This window comes from Pseudorca crassidens, chromosome 20 (assembly GCF_039906515.1).
Source record: "Pseudorca crassidens isolate mPseCra1 chromosome 20, mPseCra1.hap1, whole genome shotgun sequence".
NCBI lineage: Eukaryota > Metazoa > Chordata > Mammalia > Artiodactyla > Delphinidae > Pseudorca > Pseudorca crassidens.
In genome coordinates, this window is record NC_090315.1 from 31,859,465 (window position 1) to 31,872,048 (window position 12,584).

Sequence of the window (12,584 nt, forward strand, 5' to 3'; positions counted from 1 at the left end):
TCCATCCATAATATAAAAAACCAACTCAAACTAAACTAAACCCGTAATTGATGTAGTTTCATACATGCTTCTTTTATTAGTTAGGAGGAATAGTTTTACTAGACAAATGTAAATGTTTTATTAGACAAATTTGAGCATGATCTAGTGATTCTTATATAAAATGATCTTCATGTTAATGTGATTTTATCAAAAAGTCAAAAAATGATTTCTCTATTTCTAAAGACACTCAAAAACATGAATAGTACAGAAATAAAACTCTGTGTGTATGTATGTATGTGTGTGTAAAACAAGTTATTAACTTAAATTTAGGATTTAATGTAAACTTTATTTTACCTTTCCTGGGGCATTCCTGTAAGCCTGCATTTTCATTCGCTTTTCTACGCCCAGTGTTAACACGAGATTGCACATAACTGTATGGAGTTTGCCTGTGACCCTGGATCTGAAGTTGCTGTTTGGTTGAAATTAGTCTGTTTTTGAGGACTTCATTTTGTCTTTCAAGCTCATGAACTTTCTCTTGCAGCCGCTCAATCATTTCTTCCATTTCCACATCTCTTCCCAGCCGCTTGGGGCCGCCACCAACCCATTCATATCTTTTCTTGTCATTAACTAGCCGTATTAACTTGGTGGCCATTCTAGGGAAATAATAAAAAGATGAAAAGGAATGTGAGAAGTCAGCATAAAATGCATTCTGTTGAAAGGAACATAATCACTGTGAAGACTTCAGTGCAGAACCTGAATAATAAATTTCAGGTTTTGATGTAACTATTACTGCCTGTGAAGAATCCTTTGATGATAATTGAAACCACTGGGCAACAATCTGCTTTATAGCACTGACAAATAACAGTTTCCTAAGGCTTATCATTTAAGGTTAGTAAAGAGAGGACACATATTTACTCCATATGTTCCTCAAATGCAATTTTTAACGCATGACCTTATGTAGGAATGCTGTATGCACTTAAATGTAGCTACAGATTGTGGATATGGTGGGTTATATCTGCAAGCCACAGTAAGTTAAAACTTTTCAAAATTGTATTAAGACTATGCAGCATTTAGGTGATGTATTGTTTTCAGTTTCTCTAGGATTAAGACATATTACAAATATAAAAATGTTAAAATGCATAGATACATACATATTAAAAGCCCAATGAAAAATTCAAAAGAAACCCAAATGCACCATTAAATGTTGCTTAGTGCTCAAGAAACATGCCTGTTTAATGGTAGAACTTAATTAGGTACAGAAAGTATTATTTCAATGGTACTTTTAAATTTAGACATACATTGTGCTTTTGACATCTCAGGAGTTTATACCTTTGATTCTTTTAAGTTTTGATAAAAACTGGTTAGACAGAACAAAAGACAGAAAGGGCACATGGGGGTGATGTAATATACACGTACGGAAAACATGCTTGACAGTGAATGGAAAAATCTTGGCAGTACAAGAAAGAAAAGGTGGCTTTGATGAGAGACACAAGTTCAAGACTTTACAAAATTGGTCGCACATCTTCAATAGCTGATTCTAGTTTATAGTGAATCTATTTTTATAAAGACCCAGACAGGAGATTGAAAATAAAAACACACTTCATTTTTCTTTAAACGGGGGTTTGCTTTATTTTAGCATGGTTATGGACAGAAGCTTTTACTTAGGAGAACAAAAGTGAAATAAAAAAAACCCTTAATAGCTTTGGGATGTCACAGAACAACCTTTTTTTGCCCTAAGCAGAGTCCTCAGTAAAAGCAGTAGTAATACATGTCTATCTACACTTCTGGCTACTCGGCCTACAGCATGCAGCATCAGGGGAAAGCTATGCATAACATAATCAGTTAAGATTGTTTTCTTTTTCCCTTGAGGCACATCCATTAAACATGCTTTATAAAGGATATAGGATAATAAAAACCAAGATCCAAGAGTACCACAAACACCCTAGTAAAGTAATCAATGGATTAGTTCCTTTTCCACCTAATCCAGAGAAGGATATATCATTGAGGAATCTGGGCAGGTATCGTAGCCCAACAGAGCCACACACTCTACCTAGCCCTTTAGGACTCTGAGCCCCACCAAACGGCTTATCCATAGAAAGATGGGAGCCATTTAAATGAGATGTCAACCTAAATATCTGAATCTTCTTTTACACAAAGACTTTCACACGGATAGAGATTACATTCAAAAGAAAGACATAGATTTAAGCAAAGATCAATAAAACTAAAAGCTGGTTCTTTGAGAAGATAAACAAAATTGATAAACCATTAGCCAGACTCATCGAGAAAAAAAGGGAGAAGACTCAAATCAATAGAATTAGAAATGAAAAAGGAGAAGTAACAACTGACACTGCAGAAATACAAAGCATCATGAGAGATTACTACAAGTAATTATATGCCAATAAAATGGACAACCTGGAAGAAATGGACAAATTCTCAGAAAAGCACAACCTTCTGAGACTGAAGCAGGAAGAAATAGAGAATATAAACAGACAAATCACAAGCACTGAAATTGAGACTGTGATTAAAAATCTTCCAACAAACAAAAGCCCAGGACGAGATAGCTTCATAGGCAAATTCTATCAAACATTTAGAGAAGAGCTAACACCTATCCTCAACTCTTCCAAAATATAGCAGAGGGAGGAACACTCCCAAACTCATTCTACAAGGCCAGCTCCACCCTGATACCAAAACCAGACAAAGATGTCACAAAGAAAGAAAACTATAGACCAATATCACTGATGAACACAGATGCAAAAATCCTCAACAAAATACTAGCAAACAGAATCCAACAGCACATTAAAAGGATCATACACCATGATCAAGTGGGGTTTATCCCAGGAATGCAAGGAGTCTTCAATATACGCAAATCAATCAATGTGATACACCATATTAGCAAATTGAAGGATAAAAACCATATGATTATCTCAATAGATGCAGAAAAAGCTTTTGACAAAACCCAACACCCATTTATGATAAAAATCCTCCAGAAGGCAGGCATAGAGGGAACTTACCTCAACATAATAAAGGCCATATATGACAAACCCACTACCAACATCATCCTCAATGGTGAAAAACTGAAAGCATTTCCTCTAAGACCAGGAACAAGATAAGGTTGTCCACTCTCACCACTATTATTCAAGAAGTTTTGGAAGTTTTAGCCACAGTGATCAGAGAAGAAAAAGAAATAAAAGGAATCCAAATTGGAAAAGAAGAATTAAACTGTCACTGTTTGCAGATGACATGATACTATACATAGAGAATCCTAAAGATGCCACTAGAAAACTACTAGAGCTAATCAATGAATCTGGTAAAGTAGCAGTATACAAAATTAACGCACAGAAATCTCTTGTATTCCTATACACTAATGATGAAAAATCTGAAAGAGAAATTAAGGAGACACTACCATTACCGTTGCAACAAAAAGAATAAAATATCTAGGAATAAACCTACCTAAGGAGACAAAAGACCTGTATGCAGAAAACTATAAGACACTGACAAAAGAAATTAAAGATGATACAAACAGATGGAGAGATATACCATGTCCTTGGATTGGAAGAATCAACATTGTGAAAATGACTCTACTACCCAAAGCAATATACAGATTCAATGCAATCCCTATCAAATTACCAATGGCATTCTTCACAGAACTAGAACAAAAAACTTCACAATTTGCATGGAAACACAAGAGACCCCGAATAGCCAAAGCAATCTTGAGAAAGAAAAATGGAGCTGGAGGAATCAGGCTCCCTGACTTCAGACTATACTACAAAGCTACAGTAATCAAGACAGTATGGTACTGGCACAAAAACAGAAAGATAGATCAATGGAACAGGAGAGAAAGCCCAGAGATAAACCCACGCACATATGGTCACCTTATCTTTGATGAAGGAGGCAAGAATATACAATGGAGAAAAGACAGCCTCTTCTATAAATGGTGCTGGGAAAACTGGACAGCTACATGTAAAAGAATGAAATTACAACACTCCCTAACACCATACACAAAAATAAACTCAAAATGGATTAAGACCTAAATGTAAGGCCAGATACTATAAAACTCTTAGAGGAAAACATAGGAAGGACACTCTATGACATAAATCACAGCAAGATCCTTTTTGACCCATCTCCTAGAGAAATGGAAATAAAAACAAAAATAAATGAATGGGATCTAATGAAACTTAAAAACTTTTGCACAGCAAAGGAAAACATAAAAAAGATGAAAAGACAATCCTCAGAATGGGAGAAAATATTTGCAAATGAAGCAACTGACAAAGGATTAATCTCCAAAATTTATAAGCAGCTCATGCAGCTCAACATCAAAAAAACAAACAGCCCAATCCAAAAATGGGCAGAAGAGCTAAACAGACGTTTCTCCAAAGAAGATATACAGATTGCCAAGAAACACATGAAAGGATGCTCAACATCAATAATCGTTAGAGAAATGCAAATCAAAACCACAATGAGGTATCACCTCACACCAGTCAGAATGGCCATCATCAAAAAATCTACAAACAATAAATGCTGGAGAGGGTGTGGAGAAAAAGGAACCCTCTTGCACTGTTGGTGGGAATGTAAATTGATACAGCCACTATGGAGAACAGCATGGAGGTTCCTTAAAAAACGAAAAATAGAACTACCATACGATCCAGCAATCCCACTATGGGCATATACCCTGAGAAAACCATAATTCAAAAAGAGTCATGTACCAGAATGTTCATTGCAGCTGTACTTACAATAGCCAGGACATGGAAGCAACCTAAGTGTCCACTGACAGATGAATGGATAAAGAAGATGTGGCACATATATACAATGGAATATTACTCAGCCATAAAAAGAAATGAAATTGAGTTGTTTGTAGTGCGGTGGATGCACCTAGAGTCTGTCCTACAGAGTGAAGTAAGACAGAAAGGGAAAAACAAATGCCATATGCTAACACATATATATGGAATCTAAAAACAAAAAATGGTTTTGAAGTACCTAAGGGCAGAACAGGAATAAAGACGCAGAGGTAGAGAATGGACTTGAGAACATGGGGAGGGGGAAGGGTATGGTGGGATGAAGTGAGAGAGTGGCATGGACATATATACACTACCAAATGTAAAATAGATAGCTAGTGGGAAGCAGCCGCATAGCACAGGGAGATCAGCTCGGTGCTTTGTGACCACCTAGAGGGGTGGGATAGGGAGGGTGGGAGGGAGACGCAAGAGAGAGGAGATATGGGGATATACGTATATGTATAGCTGATTCACTTTTTTATACAGCAGAAACTAACACACCATTGTAAAGCAATTATACTTCAATAAAGATGTTAAAAAAAAAGTTTGAAGCAAAAAAATAAGAATTAATATGAAAAAGCAGTCATCATCTAGAGAAAAACAAACCACTCCAATTTTTAAGGCAAGAAGAGCACATCCATAGAGAGGCTTAAAATTCCTTCAAAGATATGCAAGTAAACTTTGCCTAGAAAGGTAAGATTGCATCTTTTTGTCCAGTAATAGCAATAATTTTCATTTGATTATATTAATGAAATAAGTGATCGGGTAAAGTTTGAGTACTTCTTTAGAAAGGTGGTTTAGCAAACCTACATTCATACTAAAGTAAGTGATTCTAAGTATATCTTAAGGATAAATTTAAAGGTAGTTTATCCATGTATCTAGGTAATGTCAGTGGTGTGAAACTGAGAAGGAAATTAGAGCTTTGGGTCATAGTGGTCATTGGATCACTACCCTCAGGGCTGAGTAAAATAAAATTCCTGGAGGTTAAATGGCTTGAACATACCATAGGCGAGTGGCAGAGAGACAAAGAACACATGCACATCACTTGACTCCTAGCCCAGTCCTTTTGCCATTAAACTACATAGCTCATTATTAAGTTGTTTTCTATTTTCTGGCTAGGACAAATTACTAATGAGGTCAAGACTGTGAATTTAATTCTTTTACTGACCAATTAGGTTTACAAAGGAAAAAAACTGTTCAGCGGTCACAGACTAAATGCCTCATTCAGACAGGGTGACGGCTGTGTTAGTGGTCAGAAAAAGAAACAGGCAAGTGAGTCTTGAAAAGCCATCATCACGACTCAAAAACCAACTCAAAGTAAAAGCTCTGCACAAAGCAGGTCAGTGGGTCATTAAAACAAAGTCCACAGAATAGAAACTGACTAGAGTCACTCCTTTAGAGGCTAAGTTCCAAGCGGAAGAAAAACCCCCTATCTTCTTTGTTCAATCGTTGTCTCACCTTTCCATTGAACCTAGAACATGAATGTGAATACAGATCTGTTCATGCTCACAAATGAGAATGAACTTTTAATGCCACACATGCGGAAGACAGTCACTGTTCCTGAACAAGAAAGAATGAAAGCTATCTACTCTTAAGAAATAATCCCTGCAGAAATTTTTTGCATACAAAAGTGACCCTGTTTCCTCAGAAACAATAGATTCTTTGAAATAAATACAGATTCTAGATTAATCCAAGCAAAGTAAAATATGTTCCAGATAGTGATGTTCTCATTAGTAAACCCCAAATCTTAAAGGAACATGCATCCTAACAAGTTAGAGTAGCTACTTTTTAAAACTTTCATTTTAAAATCAAGACGTTTAGAAAACAGATGTTTTGGCCATTTGCTTATTAAACTATAAATATTAAAGCAAAAGTTATTTAGAGATACGATACACTCATGGCACTCATAGCTATTAGCTCTTTCTTTCAAATGGCAACTTCAGACATAATAAACACTCATAATCTTCTTGGTTTATTATCCTAGTTTGTAAGATTTTCCATTTTTAAAAACTGTACTGATTTATAACCTTCCTTGCTCCAAAAAGGATTCAAGGTGGGGTTTTCAATTAAGTTTATAGAAAAGCATATCCTCCAAACTTTACAGAGTCAGGAAAAAAAGCTAAAAGCTTTTTATCATAACCTTTTAATTTTATCCTCTTGCTTGCGGGCATGCTGTTTAAGTAAAATGTTCTCATCATGCAAACGCAAAAATCTGTCTTCCAGTTCCTCACGACTGATACGTGACACTGCCTGGCGAGACTTCATTGTCCGTGTTGTTGAAGTTTCTGCAAAAATGCCAAGGTAATTAATAGGAGGATTACTTAAAATAGCCTCTAAACACAATAACTGTTGATATTAACATAATCTCTGATGCACTCATCTCAGGTTTTTTTGTGACCTACAATTAAGACTGCTTTAGAAAATGTTATAGCATTGTTCACGCCACTGATAGGAGGTAAGAACAAAAATCTTTGCTGTTAATACTTTATATGCAATATTAAGGGTTTGAGCAGCAATCATTTCCACTCAAAAAATGTATTCAAATAACAATGTAAGACGGAACTTACATCAAATAAGAATGAAAGATGCAACTCTGATTCAATAAAGACTTTTCAATTTATATGCTGAATGTTGAAAAAACTAAATAAAAAGTTGGTATCTGTAAGTATTTTTTTCAAAGGTAAGAGTTATAACAATAACAATATGATTAAGATATTTTTCTGGGGCTTCCCTGGTGGCGCAGTGGTTGAGCGTCCGCCTGCCGATGCAGGGGACACGGATTCGTGCCCCGGTCCGGGAAGATCCCACATGCCGCGGAGCGGCTGGGCCCGTGAGCCATGGCCGCTGAGCCTGCGCGTCCGGAGCCTGTGCTCCGCAACGGGAGAGGCCACAACAGTGAGAGGCCCACATACCGCAAAAAAAAAAAAAAAAAAAAAAAAAAGATATTTTTCTGAGCTATGGCTTATAGAAAATAAACAAAATCTGTAAGACCAAGCAAACAAAAACATTCACAAATCATTTATAAGCTATCATATATTTTTAAAGAACTTTTACACCTTTTAGCAGGTGTGTATATATATTTTTACATATGCTTAAATTTGCTATTTTCCTGTGAAGCTGGTCAATTTTCAACAGTCCTCGAAAAGAAACAAGGAACAAATGGACAAAGATTAAAGCCCTATGAGGCGGTTACTGAGGGCAAGACTTGAACTTAGGGTACCAAATACTAAAAAATAGACTTATACACTTAAAATTATTTGTATTTTAATCCCTGATACTCCATCAAAGATCTAAAGCAAAGCTTATAGGGCTTCCCTGGTGGTGCAGTGGTTGAGAGTCCGCCTGCCGATGCAGGGACATGGGTTCGTGCCCCGGTCCGGGAATATCCCACACGCCGCGGAGCGGCTGGGCCCGTGAGCCATGGCCGGTGAGCCTGCGTGTCCAGAGCCAGTGCTCCGCAACGGGAGAGGCCACAACAGTGAGAGGCCCGCATACCGCAAAAAAAAAAAAAAAAAAAAGCTTATACATTCTTTTTACTTTTTAAAATTTTTCTTGTTTTTTATTTTTTACTTTTTTTTTAACATCTTTATTGGAGTACAATTGCTTTACAATGTTGTGTTAGTTTCTGCTGTATAACAAAGTGAATCAGCTATACGTAATACATATATCCCCACATCCCCCATTCTTTTTACTTTTAACAATAAAAGCTGTATAGTCAAATTTATCTTTTTCAATGAACCATATTTTGCCCACCTTTCTGTGGTAGTTCAAGGTGGCCATTTGCAGTGTTTTGATTAACAAGTGTATGAAGAAGCCTTAGTGGAATATATTTTACATCACAGCCTTCTCAATGACAAATGTTATGGAATGACAGAATGGCTGACACACCGTACACACAAACAAAAACACAGCTCTACACTCTATATTGTTCCTTAAAGCAGTCCTCTTCTTTCTCAGTTTGAAAGTGCTTTTTAGCTCTATAGCAACCACTAAGTGATAAAAGGACAAAGAAAACCTCTAACGTGTATTAATTTGATAAAACAAAGTCAATATCACTTGGCTAACAAACCATTTTGAGATATTCTACTTGAAAGGCAAAAATGTTTAAATATGGCATTTCCTCTCATATAAAATTTAAGCTGAAAGAAACATTTTAATGGCGAATGTGATTTAAACCAGGCAATTTGGTTTGGAGGCTTGGTACTCTCTGTGTCGTTTCTACTGATGTGTGGAATTTTAAGAAGATGATTTATAACAATTCTTTATCAGAACAGAGGGGGATTTTACATTTTCTATGAGCTGTTGATAATTGATGCATGCAGTAAAATACCATATGTTGTTCTAAATTCTCCATCTTCTTGTTTAGTCCAGTCAAGACTATATAGTTGCTTAAATGGCTTTGTTTGTACGAATATCAGAAATACTTTAAATTAAAAGTAAAGAAGTTACTGATCAAAGTTCATAATGGTAATAAATAACAGCTGGCTGTACCTTGTAACCCTCCCATTCCAAAGAGATTTAGACCTGTATCTTTCACAGGCAGGTCTCCTGCAGTCTCATCAGTTGGACCAGACATTGTGTATCTGTGGAGAAAAGAAAATTCAAATAAAATCTTTCCAAGTTGTAACATTAACTATGCAATGGAATGAACCAAATAAAATGAATAAGGCACTAGAACTTTAATGGACATCTTATTGCCCACATGTGCTGCTTGAAGAAGATGAAAGCTTCTATTTTAAAAGTAATACTACACTCGGGCTTCCCTGGTGGCGCAGTGGTTGAGCGTCCGGCTGCCGATGCAGGGGACACGGGTTCGTGCCCCAGTCTGGGAAGATCCCACATGCCGCGGAGCGGCTGGGCCCGTGAGCCATGGCCGCTGTGCCTGTGCATCCGGAGCCTGTGCTCCGCAACGGGAGAGGCCACAACAGTGAGAGGCCCACGTACCACCAAAAAAAAAAAAAAAAAAAGTAATAACTACATTCAATCATGGAGCCAGTGGTCCTTTCAACAGTATATTTCCTATCGTTTGCTTAGGAAATGAGGTAAGATTATCATTCTTCCTTTTCTCTTCTTCTTTTTCCTCTATCTGAAACAAAAACAAACTCCCCCAAATTTAAGAAATACCTCCTCTCCATCCTCTATCCCCTTCTCTGCTCCCCAAAGAAAGAAGGTATTTGGAAAAAACTCAAGTCAGGAACTTGATTCAAATGGTTGTTTCTCTTACTTACTGGCTGGTCAAGTCACCTAATCTTGCTGAGTTTCAGTTCCTTAATTAAAAAAAAGAAAAAAACAATTCCTATGTCACAGAGTTATTTTAAAGGTAAGTGAGATGGTAAATTAAAGGCATATAGCACATTTGCCTGGGATGTTCATATCACTTGAATATTAATCTTCAGCTTGATGCATAAAGGACTGGGTAGTTCCAAGTTTTGTGAAAGAGGTTTCATAAATTCACCAGCTGGGTTTGTTTTTGTAGTATCCTTTGTTGCCATGAGGCCTAGGTCCCTACCTCCTAGGAAGTCCCACGGCTTCCTACCTCCACATACATGCTGTCCAGCTAATTCTGGCATTTTTACAGTTTCTATTCTTTACAGAGATGCATCACAGTAACTTAGTTTTAAATGCGGATGTGAGTGGTCCATGCAATGTTTAGTAATGCAAAAAACCAATGAAGATGTCCTAAGGCAGAGGTTCCCAATCTCTAGCACATTGGTCCTAGAATGTAAAGTCTGAGAGAGTAGCAAGCTGATTTGTTTCGTTTACTTCTGTATTCTCAGAGCCTGGCACAGCGCTGGGTGCATAGCTGGCATTCGCTAAATAGTTGTTGAATGAATGAATGAATGAATGGAGTCCTTGGGGCTTCAGGGTCTGTGGAGCCAGAGATGGTTTCCAAAATCTTGTATGCATATGTATACATGCATCATCTTTTAGAGAGAAGGTTAATAACTTTTATTATAACTCATCAAAGATTTCGGACCAGTGCATTTTTACTGTGACATAAACAACTAACAGACATATGCCTAGGAGATCATCTACTTCTCTTGGAAACACTGCCACAGGAGAGGTCAATTTAGGAACCAAATTAGCAAGAAGTTTAAACACAGGACACTTGTGAAAATAACTTTTCCATGATAGAGCTATGGTGGCTTTTATAATAACAGTGATGATGATGATGGTGTCAACATTTATTGAATGCTTACTAAAACGTGCCAGGTGCTCTTCTAAGTGCTCTGCTTATGTGAATTAATTAACTATCTCACAATATCCTTGTGAGGTTGTTACTCAAAATGTTTCCTACTTTACAAATGAAGAAACTGATACACAGCTTAGGTAACTTGCCCAAGGTCACACATCTAAGAAGCAGTTCTGATCCTACTTTTGACTGTCACAGCTGGGAAGCAGGGGACCAGTGTTACTGGCATCTAGAGGCCAGAGATGATGCTAACTATCCTATAACGCACAGGAACCACAAAAAAAGAATTATCTGGCCCCAAATGTTAATAGCGTTGAGGTTGAGAGACCTTGCACAGTGCTGCGATGTCTCACCAACACCGTGTCATGCGATCTCTCCTGGCTCACTGCGTGCCACTCACACTGTTCTCTAGGTTCTTCAAATCCATGGTACCCTTGTCTTGCTCGAGGCCTTTGCACTAGCTGGCTCCTCATTCTTTGGGACTCAGCTGAAACATCACTTTTTCAGAGAGGCCTTCCCTGAGCATCCTATGTTAGAATACTCTTCCAATTTCAGCGCTGTTTATTTCTTTTACAGCAATCATCTCGAACTGCAATTATCTAATTTACTGGTTCATTACTACTTCCTCTTCACTAATAGAGTGTAAGCATCTTGAGACCGGTATCAGTCCTGTTCAAAGCTGGTTGGGAACAGTGCCTGGCACAGGGTGGGTGCCAACATTAATGTTTACGGAATGAATAAATGAATACCTGGCACTGAGACTAAAATAGTAAACAAAGTCTCCACCTTCATGGAGTTAAGAGGCTATGGGGTCATCACGATAAACAAATAACTGTAAAAATTAAGCAAACAATAGGTCACTCAAGAGGCTTAGGGTCTCCCAACCAATTCCTAATCCAGGGCAAATAAGCGAACTGTTTGTGTGACCTTCTACTTGAAGAAGGATCTGGAGAAGCACGGCAATTAGCCTCAACGCTCATCATCTAGGGTTTAGGGCTGGAACAGAAAATTTCAAACCGGTGCTGGGGGTGGGGACAATGGGCGGGCTGTGATTCGGGCCTGAGGAGGTGGAGGTGTCGCGAGCCTGGCTTCTCTTCACGCGAGTAGAACTCCAGGGCTTCTCCAGGACGTAGAGCAGACCCCAGGACCCCGGCCCGTGCTGCAAGTAGAGGGGCGCCAACCTGCGCCCCATCTATTCCCCGGGAGTACTCACCGCCACTCTCGCCCCGCCGCTAGCTACCGTTGCTATAGCGCCGACGGCGTGTGGTGCGGCCGGCCTAGAGGAGCACGGGAAAAACATGGCCGGCCCCGTTGCCTCCTGGGAAATGTAGTTCTCTTTGGGCCCTAGCACGCCAGCTGTCGGACCTGGGAAATTCTCTTGCTCCCAACCCCGAGGCGCATTCCGGCGTCGCCGCAGTGCATCCTGGGAGTGGTAGTTCCCGCGGCTCCGAAGGAGAATGGCGGCAGGCGGGAGCAGGATGCAGAGAGAACTACATGGAGGAGGCGGGGTGTAGGGCGAGGAAGCTACGCGACTAGCAGTGGCGAAGGCTGCTGTATCGGCAGCATGAAGCGGACCCCGACAGCCGAGGAACGAGAGCGCGAAGCTAAGGTATGTCGGGCTCTCCGGAGTCTGGGATCTT

The 12,584-nt window shown here is 38.8% G+C and overlaps 2 protein-coding genes across 5 annotated transcripts in view; one reads left to right on the forward strand and one right to left on the reverse strand.

The window, feature by feature from the left end:
• RPGRIP1L (RPGRIP1 like) overlaps nucleotides 1–12,278 on the reverse strand; it is a 99,382-nt gene extending 87,104 nt beyond the window's left edge. The window contains exons 1-4 of one of the 2 annotated variants that reach the window (XM_067719381.1): nucleotides 12,158–12,278; nucleotides 9,243–9,334; nucleotides 6,892–7,036; nucleotides 334–632 (exon numbers count right to left, since the gene is read on the reverse strand). In XM_067719381.1, coding sequence (XP_067575482.1) covers nucleotides 334–632; nucleotides 6,892–7,036; nucleotides 9,243–9,327 — 529 coding nt within the window. In that variant the 5' untranslated portion in view covers nucleotides 9,328–9,334; nucleotides 12,158–12,278. The remainder of the gene's footprint in view (nucleotides 1–333; nucleotides 633–6,891; nucleotides 7,037–9,242; nucleotides 9,335–12,157) is intronic. The other variant, XM_067719383.1, reaches the window with a different exon arrangement.
• Nucleotides 12,279–12,338: 60 nt separating this feature from the next.
• FTO (FTO alpha-ketoglutarate dependent dioxygenase) overlaps nucleotides 12,339–12,584 on the forward strand; it is a 375,649-nt gene continuing 375,403 nt past the window's right edge. The window contains exon 1 of one of the 3 annotated variants that reach the window (XM_067719388.1): nucleotides 12,339–12,553. In XM_067719388.1, the coding sequence (XP_067575489.1) occupies nucleotides 12,509–12,553 (45 nt within the window). In that variant the 5' untranslated portion in view covers nucleotides 12,339–12,508. The remainder of the gene's footprint in view (nucleotides 12,554–12,584) is intronic. The other 2 variants (XM_067719387.1, XM_067719386.1) reach the window with 2 other exon arrangements.